This window comes from Trichomycterus rosablanca, chromosome 11, assembly GCF_030014385.1.
Source record: "Trichomycterus rosablanca isolate fTriRos1 chromosome 11, fTriRos1.hap1, whole genome shotgun sequence".
NCBI classification, from domain to species: Eukaryota; Metazoa; Chordata; class Actinopteri; order Siluriformes; family Trichomycteridae; genus Trichomycterus; species Trichomycterus rosablanca.
Genome location: NC_085998.1, coordinates 36,791,440 through 36,815,360, shown reverse-complemented (window position 1 = coordinate 36,815,360; position 23,921 = coordinate 36,791,440). Strand labels below are relative to the sequence as shown.

The following is a 23,921-nucleotide window of genomic DNA, read 5'->3' as shown; positions in this document are numbered from 1 at the left end:
AAGCTGAAAATGCAGTCCCACAGGGTTTAGTACTTGGTCTGCTTATCTTTTCCTTATACACTCGCTCTCAAGTTTTAACATCTCGGCTAAGGTTCAAGCATTTCTTTCTATTGAAGCCACTAGAGTTCCCCACACCAAACTTGTCAAACTCACTTTGTGCACACTGTTATTCTAAAAAGGGCCTTCCCCAGACTGTTGGCAAAAAGTTGGAAACAAAATATGAATGAATTTACTTTTCATCAAACGCAAAAGCCAGGTTCATGGCGGGTTCGGTTCCACCAGGAAACACTGTGTGCAAGGCAGGAACATACTGGACAGGACGCCAATCCCTCGCAAGGCTTCGACCATCCCCTCCCCTCAGATACCCAGAAATTCAAACCCAGGATCTCGGTGGTAGTTTTGCCCTCTTCAGCCCAACAGAGGTCCGTAAGTAGTACATAATGAGCGTGGCGATCCATCATGGCTGTCATGTGTACTGTTTCAATCCAGTACTGAGAGCACTGGGCTTCCTAAAATAACTCTGCTCCTCCTGCTGCAGTTAGATAACACACAGACTTCAAACTGAACTCCTTCAGCTTAATGGAGAGAAACCTTCAAAACAAAGAGGCTGCTTTCCAAGAGACATTAGAAGATGGACCGATTTATTTAACCAGAGACTGAGAAATGTGCCCGGGACTTGGATTAGGGTTTAGAAGTCAAGTCATGTTTAGTTAGCTTCACTTAGAAGACCAGAAACAGCCTGGAACAGACGGCTGATCTGGACTGGAGAAGGATGGGTAAAATATGGCAGACGGTTTCAGCTCTAATTCTCTGTCTAGGCTTGTGGATAAAGTGCAGTTTCAAATATATTCAGAAGAATTTCTGGTTCAGTGGTGGTTTAACCTGGATTAAATCCACTAGAAAAAAAGTGCTGGATTATTCTGGTGTTTCCATAACGGGCGACACTGAGAGTGAAACAGAAACATGGAAAATAGACCAAGAGGCGAGAACCTACAGATGCCATGGAAATGGTCCAATGTTTACCATCCAGACCAGCATGCACCTTTTTTACGTGAGTCTCCTTACAAATATACTTGGAATTTGCATTGGCTTGACCACCTTCCCAGACTTACATGTACAGTACACATAACCAGACTAAATGTTCATCCATCTTTATAGCAACTACTTGGGCGAAGACTTTTCCTGTTCCAGCATGATTGTACCTCTGTGCAGAAAGATAAAGAATAAAGTCAGGGTTTGCTGTGGAAAAAATACGATGGTCAATCGTATCTCAATCATTTGTTCATCTTCTAGGGCATAAATCCAGAGAGATTTGTGTTATGAGACTCAAACCCAGCTCATACAAAAATGCTGTAAATGATATGTCATGGCAAGCAGAATGAAATGTCATACATGTGGATTTACTTTGAGTCTGTTCATGTCATGTTCTGTGTATCAGGCTGACCTGGAGAGACTGGCTGACTGTAGTGAATACTTCAAGGCCCTGTCTAACTCCTACATGAGAGAACAAGCAGAACATCAAGTGGACCTGTCCCACATTCCCTCCAGTGTGTTCCACAATCTGCTGCAGTTCATCTTTCTACAGAGGTACTGTGTTCCCAAAGATCTAATAGAGGAGCACTTACGAGCGAGCATGTACCTCTTGGTCCCAGACTTCACTCGTTGCTTGATGTTGGCGATCTCTAGTATCCTGACTTCGAACACGTGTCTGAAATACCTGCAGCTGGCCGATGAGCTGTGCAGTTATGAGCTTCAGGAAACTGTTCTGATGTACCTGAGCACAAACCTTCTGGAGCTACCACACCTGAGCAGGGGTCTGGACGTCCACCTACAGCAAGAGATTCTTCGTCTGAGGTCGAGGGGCTCACCGCGCCTTTGCTGCCTACGGAAAGAGAATCTGGTGGCACAAAACAACCAAGAAGTGGAGTCTGCAAGGAAGCTTTTTAGACTGGAGGAGGATGATGGGAAATGGAGCTCTGTTACAGATCTACCTTTCATTGCGGATAAGTGGTGCTTCACTACAGCCATCCTGTTTAACTATCTCTATTTAATTGGGGGGTTCCGGCACAAGATAAAGAGGGGATATGAGTTCAAGATGGCTTCCTTCCGTTATAATCCCTTTAAAGGTAACTGGGTATCAACGGCTCCTCTCATCAAGGTATGGAGTACACTACATCAGAGGTCCTCAACCACTGGGTCACAGACCAGTACCAGTCCGTGGGTCATAAATCTTTTTTTTTTCTTTTATATTGACAATTACACTCTGAAAGATGTTTTATTTAGAAAAAAAATATTTATATATATTTACTGTATATATATACAGTATATATATACAGTGTATCACAAAAGTGAGTACACCCCTCACATTTCTGCAGATATTTAAGTATATCTTTTCATGGGACAACACTGACAAAATGACACTTTGACACAATGAAAAGTAGTCTGTGTGCAGCTTATATAACAGTGTTAATTTATTCTCCCCTCAAAAAAACTCAATATACAGCCATTAATGTCTAAACCACCGGCAACAAAAGTGAGTACACCCCTAAGAGACTACACCCCTAAATGTCCAAATTGAGCACTGCTTGTCATTTTCCCTCCAAAATGTCATGTGATTTGTTAGTGTTACTAGGTCTCAGGTGTGCATAGGGAGCAGGTGTGTTCAATTTAGTAGTGCAGCTCTCACACTCTCTCATACTGGTCACTGAAAGTTCCAACATGGCACCTCATGGCAAAGAACTCTCTGAGGATCTTAAAAGACGAATTGTTGCGCTACATGAAGATGGCCAAGGCTACAAGAAGATTGCCAACACCCTGAAACTGAGCTGCAGCACAGTGGCCAAGATCATCCAGCGTTTTAAAAGAGCAGGGTCCACTCAGAACAGACCTCGCGTTGGTCGTCCAAAGAAGCTGAGTGCACGTGCTCAGCGTCACATCCAACTGCTGTCTTTGAAAGATAGGCGCAGGAGTGCCGTCAGCATTGCTGCAGAGATTGAAAAGGTGGGGGGTCAGCCTGTCAGTGCTCAGACCATACGCCGCACACTACATCAAATTGGTCTGCATGGCTGTCACCCCAGAAGGAAGCCTCTTCTAAAGTCTCTACACAAGAAAGCCTGCAAACAGTTTGCTGAAGACATGTCAACAAAGGACATGGATTACTGGAACCATGTCCTATGGTCTGATGAGACCAAGATGAATTTGTTTGGTTCAGATGGTCTCAAGCATGTGTGGCGGCAATCAGGTGAGGAGTACAAATATAAGTGTGTCATGCCTACAGTCAAGCATGGTGGTGGGAATGCCATGGTCTGGGGCTGCATGAGTGCAGCAGGTGTTGGGGAGTTACATTTCATTGAGGGACACATGAACTCCAATATGTACTGTGAAATACTGAAGCAGAGCATGATCCCCTCCCTCCGGAAACTAGGTCGCAGGGCAGTGTTCCAGCATGATAATGACCCCAAACACACCTCTAAGATGACCACTGCTTTATTGAAGAGGCTGAGGGTAAAGGTGATGGACTGGCCAAGCATGTCTCCAGACCTAAACCCAATAGAACATCTTTGGGGCATCCTCAAGCGGAAGGTGGAGGAGTGCAAAGTCTCGAATATCCGCCAGCTCCGTGATGTCGTCATGGAGGAGTGGAAAAGCATTCCAGTGGCAACCTGTGAAGCTCTGGTAAACTCCATGCCCAGGAGAGTTAAGGCAGTTCTGGGAAATAATGGTGGCCACACAAAATATTGACACTTCAGGAACTTTCACTAAGGGGTGTACTCACTTTTGTTGCCGGTGGTTTAGACATTAATGGCTGTATATTGAGTTATTTTGAGGGAAGAATAAATTTACACTGTTATATAAGCTGCACACAGACTACTTTTCATTGTGTCAAAGTGTCATTTTGTCAGTGTTGTCCCATGAAAAGATATACTTAAATATCTGCAGAAATGTGAGGGGTGTACTCACTTTTGTGATACACTGTATATATATATATACTGTATATATATATATACAGTGTATCACAAAAGTGAGTACACCCCTCACATTTCTGCAAATATTTCATTATATCTTTTCATGGGACAACACTATAGACATGAAACTTGGATATAACTTAGAGTAGTCAGTGTACAGCTTGTATAGCAGTGTAGATTTACTGTCTTCTGAAAATAACTCAACACACAGCCATTAATGTCTAAATAGCTGGCAACATAAGTGAGTACACCCCACAGTGAACATGTCCAAATTGTGCCCAAATGTGTCGTTGGCCTGGGCTATAAGAAGATTGCTAACACCCTGAAACTGAGCTACAGCATGGTGGCCAAGGTCATACAGCGGTTTTCCAGGACAGGTTCCACTCGGAACAGGCTTCGCCAGGGTCGACCAAAGAAGTTGAGTCCACGTGTTCGGCGTCATATCCAGAGGTTGGCTTTAAAAAATAGACACATGAGTGCTGCCAGCATTGCTGCAGAGGTTGAAGACGTGGGAGGTCAGCCTGTCAGTGCTCAGACCATACGCCGCACACTGCATCAACTCGGTCTGCATGGTCGTCATCCCAGAAGGAAGCTGACGCACAAGAAAGCCCGCAAACAGTTTGCTGAAGACAAGCAGTCCAAGAACATGGATTACTGGAATGCCCTGTGGTCTGACGAGACCAAGATAAACTTGTTTGGCTCAGATGGTGTCCAGCATGTGTGGCGGCGCCCTGGTGAGAAGTACCAAGACAACTGTATCTTGCCTACAGTCAAGCATGGTGGTGGTAGCATCATGGTCTTGGGCTGCATGAGTGTTGCTGGCACTGGGGAGCTGCGGTTCATTGAGGGAAACATGAATTCCAACATGTACTGTGACATTCTGAAACAGAGCATGATCCCCTCCCTTCGAAAACTGGGCTCTCATGGCAGTTTTCCAACAGGATAACGACCCCAAACACAACCTCCAAGATGACAACTGCCTTGCTGAGGAAGCTGAAGGTAAAGGTGATGGACTAAACCCAATTGAGCACCTGTGGCGCATCCTCAAGTGGAAGGTGGAGGAGTTCAAGGTGTCTAACATCCACCAGCTCTGTGATGTCATCATGGAGGAGTGGAAGAGGATTCCAGTAGCAACCTGTGCAGCTCTGGTGAATTCCATGCCCAGGAGGGTTAAGGCAGTGCTGGATAATAATGGTGGTCACACAAAATATTGACACTTTGGGCACAATTTGGACATGTTCACTGTGGGGTGTACTCACTTATGTTGCCAGCCATTTAGACATTAATGGCTGTGTGTTGAGTTATTTTCAGAAGACAGTAAATCTACACTGCTATACAAGTTGTACACTGACTACTCTAAGTTATATATAAGTTTTAGTTCTATAGTGTTGTCCCATGAAAAGATATAATAAAATATTTGCAGAAATGTGAGGGGTGTACTCACTTTTGTGATACACTGTATATATATACTGTATATGTATACACTATATTTCCAAAAGTATTCGCTCGTCTGCCTTCACACACATATGAACTTGAGTGACTTCCATTTTTAATCCATAGGGTTTAATATGATGTCGGCCCACCCTTTGCAGCTATAACAGCTTCAACTCTTCTGGGAAGGCTTTCCACAAGGATTAGGAGTGTGTTCATGGGAATTTTTGAAAATTTTTCTAGAAGCGCATTTGTGAGTTCAGACACTGAACTCACAGTCTCCGCTCTAATTCATCCCAAAGGTGTTCTATCAGGTTGAGGCCAGGATTCTGTGCAGGCCAGTCACACCAAACTCACTCATCCACGTCTTTATGGACCTTGTGCTTTGTGCACTGGTGCACAGTCATGTTGGAACAGGAAGGGGCCATCCCCAAACTGTTCCCACAAAGTTGGGAGCGTGAAATTGTCCAAAATCTCTTGGTATGCTGAAGCATTAAGAGTTTCTTTCACTGGAATTAAGGGGCCGAGCCCAACTCCTGAAAGACACCCCCACACCATAATCCCCCCTCCACCAAACTTTACACTCAACACAATGCAGTCAGACAAGTACCGCTCTCCTGGCAACCACCAAAACCAGACTCGTCCATCGGATTGCCAGACAGAGAAGCGTGATTCGTCACTCCAGAGAACACGTGCCTAGGTGCTTGGTTTAATACACCTGTGGCCATGGAAGTGATTTCTGAATTCAATGATTTGGATGGGTGAGTGAATACTTTTGGCAATAAAGTGTATATATATATATATATATATATATATATATATATATATATATATATATATATATACTGTATATACGTATATGTATATACTGTATATATAGAAAAAGAAAATGTGCAACCACATAATAGAAGCCAATAAAACTTCACTGCAAGTTTTGAACAAACAGGTTTTCCAATGTGGGCAAATGTGGCATACAGAGATTACTGATTCTAAATTAAAAGCATTTCTTGTAAGTTTAATATACTTAGTGATTCATTGCACAATTTACTGTAAAGTAACAGAATAACAAACACACTAGTCGGCATGTAAAATACTGTAAGGGCTGACATGGAATGTGTGTTGCTTCTCTCAGCACAGACGCCACTTCAGTGCAGCAGTTTGTGAGGGGCACATCTACGCCATAGGGGGCTGGTATCTGGACTCCCTGGTGACCCCCGACTCCAGCACGGGAGTGTACACAGCAGTGGAGCGATATGACCCGTGGACAGACTCATGGGCCTTCGTCTCCTCTCTACCCCTCACGGACTTTCAGTTTACACTTTCTCTTTCCCATGATTCCCCCCTCACAACCAGCCTGGGAAGCTGCTTGTATGTGCTGGGGAACGTCCAGAGAACCGGAGAGAAACTAATACTACGCTATGATACAAAACAAGGTACGTTTGCGGATTAACTGCTGTATTTTGATTTAATATCTCATCTTGCTTCATTTTCTTTCATCTTTCTCCCATTCTCAGACTGTTGGAGCGAATTGCTTCCCACACTCACTCGCACTCATGTGAACATGCCCAGCCTCCACTTCCTGGGATCCACAGACAGGCTGATTGTGATTGGTGGAAACAACATTGAAACTGTAGTTACATCCTTCTGTGTGGAGACTCAGAAGTGGGGTGACATCAGAAGAATGGAAAAGACCGCATTAATCGGTCAAGGCACGGTGTTCAATAACGAGATCTACATGTCAGGGAATCAGGAGGGTGTAATATTTCGGCTAGATCTCCGCTCTCTGTCTCTTTTCAGCCTTCCCCCGCTTCCTATCTCCACCTGCTATGAGAGTTGCTTTCACCTCTTCTACTGAACTGTGAACTGGTGTTCAGTATTGTCTGAATTTGAAACATAAAAGATATTGAAAAGATTTGCAACCCAAGCCCGATAACACTGACCATTAAGCACAGGGGGTTTTGAGGCGTTTAAGACATGCATGAATCTTCAGGATGTGTTGGAAGTGTAAAAATGGTGCAGCCTGGACTTGTGTATTTCTTGCTTGGTTTTTCCAGTTGACCAGACCACCTTTAACTGAGACTGATCCAAACAAGTACGAGGGTTCTTCAAAAAGTTTCCGCACTTTATTAAACTCTATTTATTAATCATCACCTTTTGATGCATTTTGATCATCAGCAAAAAATGTTTTTGGTTGAGCGATTAGCCACTGATGTGCCGCTGCTTTCACATCATCATCACATGAAAATCTTCTTCCTCTTAAAGCTTCTTTGAGTGTCCAAAAAGGTGGAAATCAGATGGAGCTAAATCCGAACTATAAGCGTCTCTCAGTCTCTCAGACATGACCGATTACTCCTACTACTACACCCTCACCGCTTATAACCAAAACATAAAAGTGCAGAAACTTTGTGAAGATCCCGTGTATATATTTGTAAAAGCCTTATTAGATCACTGTGCTTTGTTAATGATTAGAATGAGAACTATGTATGTATGGCTGCCTTTGACATCTGGTTATTTTTGAATTGTTGTGGGTTGCTCGTTGCATAGCTGCTCACAGCATCACTGTCAGTGAGTGTGTCTACTGCACATACAGAAAAGTAACAAACTTAATTAAGTTTAAACAGCTTTATTATAACTCAAATTCTTCAAATTTCTGGAACCGTATTGGATCAGCACTTATTCCAAAAAAATCCCTTTGATTGTTGTGATGATTTTAGTGGAAGGAATCTTACACTTCAGCCCAAGATTTTTCATAGATGTTTAACTAGGTTGGGATCAGGTTCAGTAAGTATTCAGACCCTTTGACTTTTTGCACAGTTTATTTGTGCAAAATTTGGGCGGCACGGTGGCTCGGTGGGTAGCACTGTCGCCTCACAGCAAGAAGGTTCTGGGTTTGATCCCATAAACATATATTTGTTATGTGCATATGAATAAAACCATTTAGTAACCTCTTATGCTCTGTAAACATGTGAAGAGACTACTGAATACAGCTGAAAGTTACTTGAACAGGTACTATTATTATTATTATTACTTTTTAATCTATGTAACAAAATACAGGTATATTGGTTCTTGGAACCAATGCCAGTTGTTTAAGAAAATACAAGAACATGTACAAATACAAATACAATAACCATGTGGGTTTTATGAACCTGTCACAAGCTTTATTTAGTCACAAGCCTTTACGATATCACACAGCTGAAGATGAAAACATGTTCTCAGAACACTATGCTCTTTCTTTGTGCTTCATAGTTTGTCACACTAGAGTTTCTACAGCTAAGATTTGTCCCTGTGTTTCATTGTACAGCACAGTGGACAGTACAAACACTAGCTGAACCTTAATCACATAGATATCTGGTTACCAACACACACACACACACGCGGTGCCAGAAAAAGCACGAGGGAGATCACAGACTAGAAGAAAGTGACACAGTCTTATAAGGTGGAGGTAAGAAGTGAGACAGAAGAAGGATTATTCAACAAAAACTAGGTGCCTCCCACCGACTCTGAAGGTCATCGGTGTCAGCCTGTACTCCACAGCTGTGTACTTCTGTACTACAGTAACCAAGAGGAACCTGGACCTATTTACCCACTGATTTACCTCACCGGGACACCGCTGCACTGTTTTGAGTGGTAAGGTTACTGTTATCGACTGAACTGATACATAAATATATATAATATATAATAATAACATATGCAGTAAAGATGTTGGCTTTTTTTAGGAGCAGGAATGTTTTTAATATGACTGTATCCACTGAGGTTTACTTTAAGATCTGTTAGGTTATGAATCTGTCTCTGTGAGTAATAAACCCAATTTTACAAGCTAAAATAATACATTTCTTAAGCAATATAAGAAAGAACATCCCCAACTTCTGGTCTTTTAGTATTTTAAGGCAAAACATTTTGTAAACATTGACCCAAAACACTGACAGTCTTAATTCTTGCCCTAAAACATTCAACTTGAATATCTAGGTGAATGTCATGATAATTCTCACACTAAAAAGTTTTAAGGAGGAATTAAGAATACAGTATATTAAGGATCTTGTTTGTATTTTTACATGTTTTACCGTATAAACTGTACAGATTAGAAATGTACATATTTATGCAAAGTGTGTCTTAAAAATTGGTCTTAAATGTTGTAGTACATTGACATTTTCGGCATTTAGCAGACGCTTTTATCCAAAGCGACTTACAGTACTGTGACAGTATATTGTCTAAGCAATTGAGGGTTAAGGGCCTTGCTCAAGGGCCCAACAGTGGCGACCTGGCAGTGGTGGGGTTTGAACCAGTGATCTTTTGATTACTAGTCCAGTACCTTAATCGCTAGGCTACAAGTGCCCATCAGTACATCATTACATACATTTGCATTTTTGAAATGTAATTTGTAATACAGTGTGTTTTACATAGTTAAAATAGTATATAATGTATAATGTAAATGTTATAATGTATAATAGATTATGTCTTTGCTCAGTTAAGCATGTGAAGACAGATATTTGTGTCATTACTAAAGTTAGATCACACACAGTAATGGATTTCCTTCCCCTTTAAAAGCCATGGTTTCATTCTGAGCTTTTCTACCTGCATCATGTAGCTGCCGCCGGCCATGTGTGTGGCTGCGCTACTATTTCTGACCGTTCAACTTTGGCCCAGTTGACAGAACTCCAGTCACATGACATGGAAAAAATCCACTCAGGCTTTACGCTGAACCATCTTACACTTGCGCTCGGCTCCAGGAAGCAAATATTTGTACTTATTACAGATTTGTTGCCCGTTCACTGAACCTTTTGTGGTCATAACACTGCTGTGTTGAACATGGTAACAAGGTGCCTTTCAAAACATGAGGTTAGCCTAGTGTACATACCTGTGCCCTAAATACAACCCAGCTGTATTCATACAGTAGTTGTGCAAGCAGATTGTAACATTTATAAACATGCTGTGTGTATTTATACAGTATTACACTATTTATAGGATTTTTAACTTTAAAAACACCAGATGATATCAATTGATTGTGAAAAGCAACAAAAGCTTAACGTAAACCATATGGTCAACAGTAGGTGGACACAACAGTTCTATGAAATCAATTATATTCTTCCAACTGTGTGGCAACAGTTTAGGAAAGGCTCTTTATTGTTTCTTGATTAGTGTCACATTATATAAGGTCAAGTTTTAGTCACACTGATTGGAAGCAAGGACTTAACATCCAACGTCCACATTTTTGACTAATTGGCTTAAATTCCCACAGACATACTCAGAATCTCAGACATACTCAGAATCACATATTCAGGGCAGTTGTAGCCTAGTGGTTAAGGTACTGGACTAGTAATCGAAAGGTTGCTGGTTCATTTACATTCACATTCACATTTACAGCATTTAAAAGCGACTTGACAGTATACAGTCTAAGCATTTGAGGGTTAAGGGCCTTGCTCAAGGGCCCAACAGAGGCATCCAGGCAGTGGTGGGGCTTGAACCAGTGACCTTCTTCTACAACTGCCCTGAGTATGTCTGAGATTCTGAGTATGTCTGTGGGAATTTAAGCCAATTAGTCAAAAATGTGGATGTCGGATGAGAATTCCTTGCTTGAACCCCCATTGTATCCTAGTGGTTAAGGTACTGGACTTGTAATCTAAAGGTTGCTGGTTCAAGCCCCACCACTGCCAGGTTGCCACTGGTGGGCCCTTGAGCGAGGCCATTAACCCTTAATTGCTTAGACAATGTACTGTCACAGTACTGTAAGTCGCTTTGAATGAAAAGCAGCTGCTAAATGCCGAAAATGTAAATGAATCTGGTTGTGCGTTCAATCCAGTTTAAAAATTTTCTATATTTAATTACTTTCTAAATGTCATCGTATTGATTCATATATTTACCGTTAATTTACTGTTAATTAATAATTAGTGCATAAACAAAATCCAGCAGCTTAATTATGGTAAACTGGTCAACTTTTTACTCAAATATTAAAACATATTAAATAAATTAAATAATATATTTTTTTTTATAAGAAGTGTATAAAATCTAAGCTTGTGCTTTTGCTAAGCTATAATGACCATGTTCTGTCTCTCCTACTGCTGATTTCTTTCTGCTAAAACCAGACCTGTTAATTGAGTGCCATGGCGGAAGCGCACCAGGCGGTGGGCTTCCAGTTCACTGTTACACCGGAGGGCATCAACCTTCACCTGAGTCGAGAGGCACTCAAACACATCTACCTAGCCGGAGTAACATCATGGAGCAAACGTGCCATTCAGTTCAAGGTAAGTGGACTAATCCTGGTATCTAATCTCCAGTAAAATCTCCACCCACATCCTTATAAGTGTTCTTATTTGGTCATGTCCAAATAAAGAGATTACTATACTACATTTGATAGAAACATAATAGTATTCATAATAGACTCTATTTTGACATGCTATTTATTACACTACATGCCACTACACCCACCTCTACATCACTTCTTTTTACCCACCAGGGGCGGGGTCTTACAGAGTGCCCCCCTGTGCAGGCGTCTTGACCGGTCAGCAGAGGCCGCTCTTTAACCAGCAACCCAGAATCCTGTTTCAGCCATTGTCCCTCCCTTACATACCCTACGTACACACAGCCAATTCACAATGTGTCCGTGCTGAGCTGAGATTTGACCTTGGAGGCTTGAGATCTCAGCACTGGTGTTGTTGAGTGTTTTATGACCTGAGTGCCACATAATATGTATTTTGAGTCTTTGTCAGAAAAGGATAATGCAGTACACAAAATTAGAATATTCTGATTTTTTAAATCTTTCCACTATACACCAGTCTTATACTTTGATATATTTGTATGTTTGAGCAGAATGGCATCCTAACAGGAGTCTACCCGGCGAGTCCATCCAGCTGGTTATTTGTGGTGATTGCAATCATGAGTTCCATGTATGCCAGAGTGGATCCATCTGTTGGCATGATAAACAGCATTAAGAAGGTTTTACCTGCCAGGTCTGTATGTCAATAGACAAAAGGCATAATTTTCTCTGTACAAATATAATTTCTATGAGTACTTTCCAAATAATTCATAAAGGTTACACCAGATTCAGTCAAAAGAGCAGCTGTAAGGTCATGCATTGGTGTTGTGGCTCACGATTGGTGTTCCAATTCATCCCAAAGGTGTTTATTGGGTTAAGGTCAGAGCTTTGTGCTGGCTACTACCCTTCCTCCATACCAAACTCATCTGATCATGTTATTATAGATCTGACAATCATGCTGAAGCAGTATTACAATTACTTGGATGCTTTTTTTTTATTTTATACACCTGAGAGCAATGGGTGGGTCTAAAACATTTAACTTAGTAATTAGGAATGATGCCCACATACTTTTGGGCACATAATGGACCTCAGCAGCTGTGTTTGTTATGTAGTCAGTTCAAAGTCAGGTTTGTGCACCACTCTTCTATTAATGGCATCTACAGTGCTGTGAAAAAGTATTTGCCCCCTAACTGATTTTTTTAGTTTTTGCAAGTACTGTATTTGTCACTGTTCATAGTTTCTGATCTTTCAGTATGATTTAAGACACAGAGAACCTGAGTAACCACAAACTACAGCTTTTAAATAATCATGTAATAATTTATTTATGGTAAAGGTATCAAAAAACAGTTGATTCTTTGTGATGAAGTAATTGCCCCCTACAGACTTGTCACAGTGTTGATTACTGCCAGTTCTGATCAACCTAAACATCACTTTAATAGAACCTTTAATAACACAACGTTTCTCCGATTTTTCTTTGCTATAGTGATCGTTTCACAGCTCAGACTCAGACGATTCTGAGTGGTATACTGTTTGCCACAGGACTTTGGTTCTCTCTGATTTTGCTCCTGCGCTACACACTGCAAGCTCTGCTGTGCTACCACGGCTGGATCTTTGAGCCACATGGCAAAATGAGCACCGTAACCAAACTCTGGATGGTACTGCATACACAACTAGTCAACAGTTTTAATAAGGGAGAATAACTTCTATAGCTGTAGTAACGTGCAGAGTGTTTTGTATTTTAACAGAGTCTGTTGAAGCTGTTTTCGGGTCGAAGGCCGCTGCTCTACAGTTTTCAGGGCTCTTTGCCCAGACTGCCTGTGCCGAACATTGATGATACCATTTGCAGGGTGAGAATCCCCAAACCCTTTGCTTAAACAGGGACAAAATATAATACTCTGCTCAGATCATATAATTTTAAAAACTTCACAGACGTTTCACTCTTCCTCTCTCAGTATCTTGAATCAGTGCGTCCCCTGCTGGACGATGACCAATATAAGCAGATGGAAATTGTGGCCAATGATTTTAAAAAGGACCAAGCACCCAAACTGCAGAAATACCTCCTGCTGAAATCCTGGTGGGCCAATAACTATGTAAGTACATCTATACATTTATACTCTTTCTTATCTTTTACTTTGTGTAGTCTAAAGAAGACTTTTTAATTCATAGTATGCTTTTTAATTGGTTATGAGCCTGGCCTTTTTGTCCAAGCCCGGTGTCTGACCTTAAATATGTTCTTTTGACTGAATGGGCACAAATTCTCACAGACACACTCCAAAATATTGTAAAAAAGACTTTCTAGGAGAGGGGAGGCTATTATCGATACAGGAGGGGGTGGAATTCATATTTATGAACATAGTTTTGGATCAAAATATCCAACAAGCTCGTCATCACGTGTCCACAAACTTAAGTTTGTTTGTTTATTAGAATTTTAATGTCATGTTTTACACTTTGGTTACATTCATGACAGGAACGGTAGCTACTCATTACACATTACACAGTCATGGACAATTTAGTGTCTCCAATTCACCTCACTTGCACGTCTTTGGACTGTGGGAGGAAACCAGAGCTTCCGGAGGAAACCCACGCAGACACGGGGAGAACATGCAAACTCCACACAGAAAGGACCCGGACCGCCCCACCTGGGGATCGAACCCGGGGCCTTCTTGCTGTGAGGCGACAGTGCTACCCACTTAGCCACTGTGCCGCCCCCACAAACTTAAGAGCATATAGTGTACATTTAAGTTTCATTTAATTTATTTGCTCTTTTGCTGGGAAACACAAAGCAAACATGCTTAAGATGTCTTCAGTTGGTTATTTATTCAACTTTAAATAATTGCTTCATTCTGATCAGGGTTGGAATGGGTCCAGAGCCTATTTAAAAGTTTGTGGGATAAGAGGGAATAACATTCTGGGCACCAATTCATTTCAGGGCTGAATAATTGTCTGTGAAGGTACAGATCAGGTTGAAAAATTAGGAAATTCCTTTATTTAACTTGACTTTATTTTAACAGTGTGTTGCTTGTGGATTCAAACCTGCACTGTTTCTGTATACAGGTGAGTGACTGGTGGGAGGAGTACATTTACCTGAGGGGTCGTGGTCCCATCATGGTTAACAGCAACTTCTACACTATGGTGAGCACAATAAAACTACTATTAATGATTTACTGAAAACACAAACATCTGTAACATCTAACAGCTGGAGTCTGTGTCTCTCAGGACCTGCTGTATGTGATACCCACTCACAGGCAGGCAGCGAGGGCAGGAAATGTGGTCCATGCCCTTCTGCAGTACCGCCGTAAGCTGGAGCGAGGGGAGCATGCGCCGGTATGCACACACACACACACACACACACTCACAAACACAAAAACAATAATATACCTGCCATGAGTCTGATTAATGCCCTGACTGTGTGTGTTTTTCATGGTAGATGAGGGCTCTCGGGGTGGTGCCCATGTGCTCCTCTCAGTATGAGAGCATGTTCAACACTACTCGTATCCCTGGCATTGAAACAGGTATCGACGTTTTTCACCCTAGCAATTACATTTTATTTTAAAATGTTAAATATTAAGACAAAACTAAAAAAAGCTCATTTCAGACACCACATATATCTTGTATTACTAAAGTATTAATAAAACATGTTTTATCCAGACAGTATCCAGCACCTGAGGAACAGAAAGCATCTGGTTGTGTATCACCGTGGACGCTTCTTTAAAATCTGGTTGTACTATGGTGGACGACATCTCCTGCCCTCTGAGTTAGAGCAACAGTTTCAGCACATTCTTAACGACACCTCGGAGCCGCAGCCTGGAGAACTCAAATTAGCCTCTCTCACAGCCGGGAACAGGTAAACACATAAGTATATTCAACACTTCATACTGTGTTTTACAGTGTTTCAGCTTAAATACACTTAATATACACTGATCAGCCATAACATTAAAACCACCTCCCTGCTTCTACACTCACTGTCCATTTTATCAGCTCCACTTACCATATAGAAGCACTTTGTAGTTCTACAATTACTGACTGTAGTCCATGTGTTTCTCTGCATGCTTTGTTAGCCCCCTTTCATGCTGTTCTTCAATGGTCAGGACCCCCACAGGACCACCACAGAGCAGGTATTATTTAGGTGGTGGGTCATTCTCAGCACTGCAGAGACACTGACATGGTGGTGGTGTGTTAGTGTGTGTTGTGCTGGTATGAGTGGATAAGACATAGCAATGCTGCTGGAGTTTTTAAACACCTCACTGTCACTGCTGGACTGAGAACAGTCCACCAACCAAAAGTATCCAGCCAACAGCGCCCCGTGGGCAGCGTCCTGTGACTACTGATGAAGGTCTAGAAGATGACCGACTCAAACAGCAGCAATAGATGAGCGATCGTCTCTGACTTTACATCTACAAGGTGGACCAACTAGGTAGGAGTGTCTAATAGAGTGGACAGTGAGTGGACACAACACACCACCACCATGCCATTTTAACTGCAGCGCTGAGAATGATCCACCACCTAAATAATACCTGCTCTGTGGTGGTCCTGTGGGGGTCCTGACCATTAAAGAACAAGGTGAAAGCAGGCTAAAAAAGCATGCAGAGAAACAGATGGACCACCGTCAGTAATTGTAGAACTACAAAGTGCTTCTATATGGTAAGTGGAGCTGATAAAATGGACAGTGAGTGTAGAAACAAAAAGGTGGTTTTAATGTTATGGCTGATCGGTGTATGTGTCAGTTATTTAGTGTTGAGCTACTTTTCTGTCTCAACACTATTATTCTGTTTCAAATAGTGTTATTGGAGTTTATAAAACAAGGGAAAATAGTTTAAATAATAATCAAATAAATAAAAAGGTTTTTAACTGTAGTAAACTGCCATATTTAATCAATTTAAATACATTGGTAAAGCTACAAGTGTACAACAGACACTACAGTATTAATTTTAAAGAGTAACTATAATAATACATAAAGCATCAAACATTTCAGTGTGTTCAAGTGAAATTTTAATCTTGGTCCTGGTCTTGGCCTTGACTTATCTCATTTGGCAAACCTTGTGCCAACAAAAAAAGGCTTCCTGATGTCCTTTACAGTGATTAATGAATTCAAATGAGACATTTTACAGTTAATATTTACAAACTATACTTTTGAAACCCACTAGAATCCCATGGGCCAAAGCACGACAGAAGTACTTCAGCGAGGGTGTGAATAAGAAGTCTTTAGATGTCATCGAGACGGCCGCGTTCTTCCTCACCCTGGACGAAGAGGCGCATGGATACGACCCTGAAAAACCAAACTCCATGGACCTCTATGCCAAGTCTTTACTGCACGGGAAGTGCTACGACAGGTATGTGTGTTTGTTTAGGGGGTGGGGTCGTTGTTTTTATGCACCAGAGGAGCTGAGTGATTCAGAATTATTGTAGGTAAAAGGGCACCTGCAGTCAGGAAATTCCACCGTCTTATACAAGCACAAACTGTACTGTTTGAGTACACTGTGTCTCTTTATACTCATTATACGCCTTATGTCTTAGGTGGTTTGATAAATCCTTCACTCTTATTGTCTACAAGAATGGAAAGATAGGAGTGAATGCCGAGCATTCATGGGCGGACGCCCCCATCGTTGGACACATGTGGGAGGTAGTTAGGATGCAATGGCAAAAAAAAATAATAATAATGAATTACTTAGGCAGAATTTATAGATATTTCCATGTGCCATGTCCAGGACATCTTGGCCAACGACTTTTTCTGCTTGGGCTACACTGAGGAGGGACATTGCAGAGGAGATGTAAACAAAGCTCTAACGTCTCCAACCCGGCTCCACTGGGACATTCCACAAGTGGTAATTCTGCTCTAATAATACAAACGTTCACAAATATTCAAGTTTCATCACTGTAGGTTGTGACGTCCATCCTTTATGTTTTCTCAGTGCCAGGAAATTATAGAGGGATCGTATACAGTCGCCAAGGAGCTGGCTGATGATGTGGATTTTAAATGTTTAATATTTGATGAGTTTGGGAAAGGCCTGATCAAGAAATGCAGAACGAGCCCGGATGCTTTCATTCAACTAGCACTGCAGCTTGCTCACTACAGGGTAACTCATGCACACATATACATGTGTAGTTTCGTTTTACCTGTGTATAGTCACAATATTTATTTATTAGGATTTTAACGTCATGTTTTACACACTTTGCTTACATTCATGACAGGAACGGTAGCTACTGGTTACACAAGATTCATCAGTTCAAAAGTTTAACGTCAAACACAGTCAGGACAATTTTGTATCTTCAATTCACTTCACTTGCACGTCTTTGGACTGTGGGAGGAAACCGGAGCTCCCGGAGGAAACCCACACAGACAGGGAGAACATTATTGTAGGGGCAGTGATAACTCAATGGTTAAGGTACAGGTCCACTAATCAGAAGGTTGCCGGTTCAAGCCCCACCGCCACCAGGTTGCCATTGTTGGGCCCACAGTTGCTCAAAGTCGTGTTCAGTCGTAATTGTAAGTCACTTCAGATAAAAAGAGTCTGCTAAATAAAATGAAAATGTAAACATGCAAACTCCACACAGAAAGGACCCGAACCAGCAACCTTTTAATTACTAGTCCAGTATCTTACCTACTGCCCAAACGTATGTGGTCAACCAACCATAACCTTGTTGGACATCCCATTCCGAAAGGCGTCACGGTGGCTTCACAGCAAGAAGGTCCTGGGTTCGATCCCCAGGTGGGGCGGTCCAGGTCCATTCTGTGCAGAGTTTGCATGCTCTTCCCGTGGCTGTGTGGGTTTCCTCCAGGAGCTCCGGTTTCCTACCACAAACATGCAAGAGAGGTGAATTGGAGACACCTTGTGAACTGATGAACCTTGTGTAATAAGTAACTACTGTTCCGGTCACGAATGTAACCGAAGTGTAAAACATGACGTTTAAACCCTAATAAACAAACAAACAAACCCATTTTGAAACTAAAGGGATAATAAGGATGGTGGATGGTGATATGGAGGCGTTTTTCCCACTTTTTGGCTATAACAGCCTCAACAATCTTTTTGAGATGCCTTTGGGAATTTGGGAATCTCTTTCTACTGTAATCTAATCTGAAGATATTCTAATGTCATGTTGGGCAGTTGTAGCCTAGCGGTTAAGGTACTGGACTAGTAATCAAAAGGTTGCTGGTTCAAGCATCACCACTGTCACTGTTGGGTCCTTGAGCAAGGCCCTTAACCCTCAATTGCTTTGACTGTATACTGTGACAGTACTGTAAGTCACTTTGGATAAAACCGTCTGCTAAATGCTGAAAATGTAAATGTAATGTTGGAGTCTGTACACATCTAGAACAAGGAATACTTCAATATTGATGATTTGAGCTCAATTTCATATTTAAAATAATTAAAATAGACCTGTTGTTATTTTATTATTAACTGCCGATTGATCACCTGTTTCATACTGGTATCCGTGTATTGCATTTGGACTAGGATAAAGGAGCTTTCTGTCTTACGTACGAGTCTTCCATGACCCGAATGTTCCGGGATGGAAGGACAGAGACGGTGCGCTCCTGCACCAACGAATCCACGGCCTTCGTCCGAGCCATGAAGGACCAGGCCTACACGGTGAGAACTTAATTCTGCCACATTCCGAATTTCACATATCTGACAGTTTGGTATCTAACTGCTTTGTGGTGATGATGATCCGTAAACAGAACGAGCAGCGGCTGGAACTGTTTCGGAAAGCAGCAGAGAAACACCAGAACATGTATCGCCTGGCCATGACGGGTGCTGGCATCGACCGCCATCTATTCTGCCTGTACATCGTGTCTAAACTACTAAACATCAAATCACCCTTCCTTAACCAAGTAGGATAAAGCTTTTTAAAGCACATTTTATATTGTTTACTATGTTAATATTACTTAAAGGCTAAATTTTAATGAATGTCCTCCAGGTTCTTTCGGGGCCCTGGCGTCTGTCCACCAGTCAGACGCCGCAGCAGCAGCTGAACCTCGTCGACATCCAGAAATTTCCCAAATATGTAGGAGCTGGTGGTGGATTCGGTCCTGTGAGTGTTTTTTTGTATCCTACACATGTGTGGTAGTGATAATAAACAACAATTTGATGTCAAAAATAAGCAATACGGCAGATGGAAACAATATGTTTAAATACTTACCAGCAAGTGGACTGGTTGCTCTGAAATTACGGAGAGAAATGGGCTTCATATCTTGAAGTGATCTTGGCAGTGATGGCAGTAATTTCAAGCACCAGCAGTGGTTGAAAAGTCTTGACTCACAGTTGACATTCTGGTTCATCCCAAAGATGTTTATGGGGTTTAGATCAGGGGGATTGTTGTATGGCTGTAGCCCTCTAATGGACTGTACAGAGCATTCCAGCCTTGCACCCAGGGTTTCCGGGTGAAACAGGACCCACTACGACCCTGACCAGGATAAAGCAGCTGATGAAATGTGCCCCCTTCTGTGTGCCGACCTCAAACTTGCAGAACCCCCCCCCAACACCCCCCGCCCCTCGACCTTGAATTTGTGGCGTGTCCCACAGGTTGAAAACCCCTGATAGATACAGTCTATAATAATACTGTAGGTTTTGCATAATGCTTTTGACTTCCATTAAAGGTGAGTTTTGAGGCACCAGATTATCTGTTTGTTTATTTGTCAGTACAGGAAGACGTGCCAGAATGATTGTTCATGGTAGTTATCCATGAGTTGCTTATGTGGCGGATGTAGATGCATAGCTTTAACTTTCGTATTGTCCAGCGATTTGTTTCACTTCTACCCTTATCTGAGCTTTACTTCACTCGGTTTGTATGCAGGTTGCTGATGACGGCTATGGAGTTTCCTATATTATCGTTGGGGAGAATCTCATCACATTCCACATCTCCAGCAAGTTCTCGAGCCCTGAAACGGTGAGAAACAAAAATGGTTTATTGTGATGCCTGTTCATACTGCTTACCGAAACTGCAAAACTACCACACAGATACAGAAAAACAGCCATGGACTCTTGAGGACTCTGAGTGGTGTTGTTGTCCATAGATTCTATCCAGGTTGTGTCACATTTATTACTGTTAGCTTGTGTTAAAGTTCTCCTCCAAGCATGTTATGCTGCTCTGTGACATGGCATCTCCCAGCCAGAGCCGTAGATAGAGAGAGTTGCGACACTCCTTGATCTCGCCGCTACGCGGTCACGTGGTTCATGTAACCCTCCAATAGTTCCAAACAAACCCGGCGCTGTCATGTTCTCATATGGGACAGGCAGCAGTGAGTGAAATATTAAACGCTAAATAATAAACATTTGTACAATTTCTGGGTATTTTCAACTGCGTTTACATTTACTGCATCTGCTTTAATATCAATTTGGTATATGAAGTGGAAGATTGATGTTTATAATGACTTAATAGGTCGTTCTTGTTAACACACAGTACATTATATTAGCATACATTACATAATGCGATATCATTAAGTAGTAGAGACAATATACAGTACAGAGATTAGACAGTTTTTTATGTTTTGTTTTTTACATAAACTAATCTCCCTTCACTTTCCTGAGGATTCATAATAATAATCATTTTGGTTAAACACTAAGCCATGTGGCTGGATTCATAAGGTTTACCTGCACTGAATGAACAGATTCATAAACACACTACCGTACCAATACCTTTAACATTATAGTGCAGGTACATGAAATAGCATTAATTCATGTCTTATTTCATGAGTAAGTAATAATTTATTCCTACATGTAATACATGAATTAATTCATAATTAATATGCACTAGTTCATTTTGTCTAATGTAAGTGGTGGACAAGGTACACAAACCATGTAGTTGAGTTGAAGTAGAGATATCCAAGGTAACATATTACTCCAGTAAAAGTAGTAGTAAAAGTAAAAATACTCTTTACCTCCACTAAAGTACTAAACTAAATTTACCTTCAAATGTACTTAAGAATGAAAGTAAAAGTATAATGATTTATTATGGCTCTGATGTTTTATTATCATTTCTGTAACAAGACTCTTGATTAATCAACTTTTAATTAATCAATTTTAGGTGAAAAGACTCTAGTGTCAATAATTTAGCTTAGCTGACTAAGCTAAATTCAGTTATACCTATTAATTAAGATAAACGTGTAACATTTAGTGCTGAGCAAATGCTAAATAATAACAGTATTACGTATATTAATGACATCAAATTCATTATTTTTTTTAAAACAAAGCAACAAACAGCTAAAAATGCTTGATAAGTAGTGGAAATGAATGGGGCTCTATGGGATGTTTGGAACTATACAGAGCTCCACAACCCGGAAGCTGCACAGCAAATATGTCCCGCCCCCTTTCCAACGGTTCCCTATGGGAGTGTCGCCACTCTGTTCTCTCTACCGCTCTGCTCCCAGCAATAGAGAAGGTTTAGCCAGTGGATGGAAACTGTTCCATGGGTATAAAAAAAGCACAAAAACGTGGGTAAAAAATATTAGAATGGTCATGTCATGGTTCTGAAATAGTTAAAGATTGAAGCCAAATGCTAAATAATTACTTTTTTGTTTATTAGGATTTTAACGTCATATTTTTATACACTTTGGTTACATTAATGACAGGACAGGTAACTACTGGCTTCATCAGTTCATCAAGTCTTTGACAATTTAGTATCTCCAATTAATGTCTTGACGGTGGGAGGAAACCCACACAGACACAGGGAGAACATGCAAACTTCACACAGAAGAGACCCGGACCTCTCCATCTGGGAATTGAACCCAGGACCTTCTTGCTGTGTGCCACCCACTTGGTTAATTAAGGCTCAGTAACAGTGCCGTGTATTTTTGTTATGTAGAATCTTCATGATGTATATTAAAATAAGTCTCTCTCTGTGTCTACAGGACTCTCATCGCTTCGGCCAAAACATTAGACAGGCAATGCTGGACATCAGAGCTCTGTTTAACCAGAGGGAGAAATGTAAACAAAACCATTCTAATGGTTCTCCTTAAAACGTCCCAATAATCCAAGTCACACAAACCCCAGATCTGATCTAACTGTACAGTTATGGATTCTGCTGGTCCACCTTACAGCACCCATCATACACACACATCACACAAACCCCAGATCTGATCTAACGGTACAGTTATGGATTCTGCTGGTGTGCTGGTGTACCACACAGCACCCATCATACACACACGTCAAACAAACCCCAGATCTGATTGTTTCAATCACAAACTCTTGGATTCTGATTAACCACCTTACACAATCCATCATATACATGACACAAACACCAGATTTGATGATCCAATCACACACAGTGAACTACTATACACAAAAGTCACCAAACCTTCAGATCTACTGATCTAAACACACACACTAATGCTAATTCTGCTGGTCCACCTAAATTAGTGTTAAATTAATGTCATGTACAAAGTCAATCTCGTCTTGTTGATTTCTTTTTTAATTTTCCTTCATTGATGTATCTATTTCATGAGAACAGTGTATAAATATAACTAGTACTAAATACAGATGACAAAATGATCATTTTAATTAGAAATATTGTACATAAGGTTTAAATTAATTAGTTAATTTAATTGCCACTGTGATGTATATTATATAAAAGCTTGGGTATTTTGTCCTGTAATGTAATGCGCTGCTACGGAAACTCTACGATGTGTACAATTGTAAATATTTGTGTTAAAAGCATGCTCATTTCACAGATTAGAGGTTAGCATTGAGCATTATTATATTTATGTGTCATTTATTCAGTTATTTAATGCTTTTCATGTGTTGCACTGAAGATTAATTCAAGTTAGTATAAAGGGAAGACAATACAATAAGCTGGGTATGTATTTATGCAATTATTTATTTATTACTCCTAAAGTGCCATAAACATGTATGCACCTGGTTTGATTTCATTTATTTCCATCAACTGCTGTATCATGGTCTGGGTCTCAGCAGGTCTGGTTCCACTGGGGAACTATACAAAAGGCAGAAATACCCTGAACAGAGTGCCGATCCATCGCAGGGTTGGACCAGCGACCTTCCGATTCTAGCACTGAGCTACCACTGTCGTACAATTATGTGAAAGACTAAATCACAAAAAGTGTCTAGTTGAAGTCATTGTTAGGTGAAACCAGTTTAAGGGGGAATTACTTCTCCACAAGAGTGATATGGGTGTTACGTTTGCTTACCCTCTATAATTTCCACAAGTGTATATTAGTCTCATAGGAAAATGTGTTAAATCAGCAGTCCCCAATATTTTTTGCACCACAGACCGGTTTCATATAAGATATCATTTCACGGGATGATGAAATGATGGTGTTTTGTTCA

At 41.1% G+C, this 23,921-nt stretch overlaps 2 protein-coding genes across 2 annotated transcripts; both read left to right on the top strand.

Moving 5' to 3' along the window:
* Nucleotides 1–772: 772 nt before the first annotated feature.
* Nucleotides 773–8,541, top strand: LOC134323353 (kelch-like protein diablo). The gene is made up of 4 exons (XM_063004860.1): nucleotides 773–1,051; nucleotides 1,439–2,158; nucleotides 6,529–6,829; nucleotides 6,911–8,541. The coding sequence occupies exons 1-4, from the start codon at nucleotides 773–775 to the stop codon at nucleotides 7,249–7,251; spliced, it is 1,641 nt and encodes a 546-aa protein (XP_062860930.1). The 3' UTR covers nucleotides 7,252–8,541.
* Nucleotides 8,542–8,854: 313 nt separating this feature from the next.
* On the top strand, nucleotides 8,855–23,428 carry cpt1b (carnitine palmitoyltransferase 1B (muscle)). Its single transcript, XM_063004286.1, has 19 exons — nucleotides 8,855–9,023; nucleotides 11,477–11,635; nucleotides 12,201–12,340; nucleotides 13,130–13,301; nucleotides 13,392–13,493; nucleotides 13,599–13,736; nucleotides 14,701–14,778; nucleotides 14,863–14,970; nucleotides 15,074–15,158; nucleotides 15,295–15,490; nucleotides 16,791–16,976; nucleotides 17,161–17,266; nucleotides 17,352–17,468; nucleotides 17,556–17,720; nucleotides 19,098–19,232; nucleotides 19,322–19,474; nucleotides 19,561–19,674; nucleotides 20,437–20,529; nucleotides 22,490–23,428. Exons 2-19 carry the CDS (start codon nucleotides 11,495–11,497, stop codon nucleotides 22,595–22,597), a joined length of 2,337 nt encoding a protein of 778 aa, XP_062860356.1. The 5' UTR covers nucleotides 8,855–9,023; nucleotides 11,477–11,494; the 3' UTR covers nucleotides 22,598–23,428.
* The last annotated feature ends 493 nt before the right edge of the window (nucleotides 23,429–23,921 follow it).

What these genes read in the sequence shown, in the direction of transcription:
- LOC134323353 (XM_063004860.1), top strand. Translation starts at nt 773, where the DNA reads ATGGGTAAAATATGGCAGACGGTTTCAGCTCTAATTCTCTGTCTAGGC. An exon ending in CCAGCATGCACCTTTTTTAC is followed by an intron (nt 1,052 to 1,438) that starts GTGAGTCTCCTT and finishes TCTGTGTATCAG; the next exon opens with GCTGACCTGGAGAGACTGGC. An exon ending in ACGCTATGATACAAAACAAG is followed by an intron (nt 6,830 to 6,910) that starts GTACGTTTGCGG and finishes TCCCATTCTCAG; the next exon opens with ACTGTTGGAGCGAATTGCTT.
- cpt1b (XM_063004286.1), top strand. Translation starts at nt 11,495, where the DNA reads ATGGCGGAAGCGCACCAGGCGGTGGGCTTCCAGTTCACTGTTACACCG. An exon ending in CCTGGTGGGCCAATAACTAT is followed by an intron (nt 13,737 to 14,700) that starts GTAAGTACATCT and finishes TTCTGTATACAG; the next exon opens with GTGAGTGACTGGTGGGAGGA. An exon ending in ACTGGGACATTCCACAAGTG is followed by an intron (nt 17,469 to 17,555) that starts GTAATTCTGCTC and finishes ATGTTTTCTCAG; the next exon opens with TGCCAGGAAATTATAGAGGG.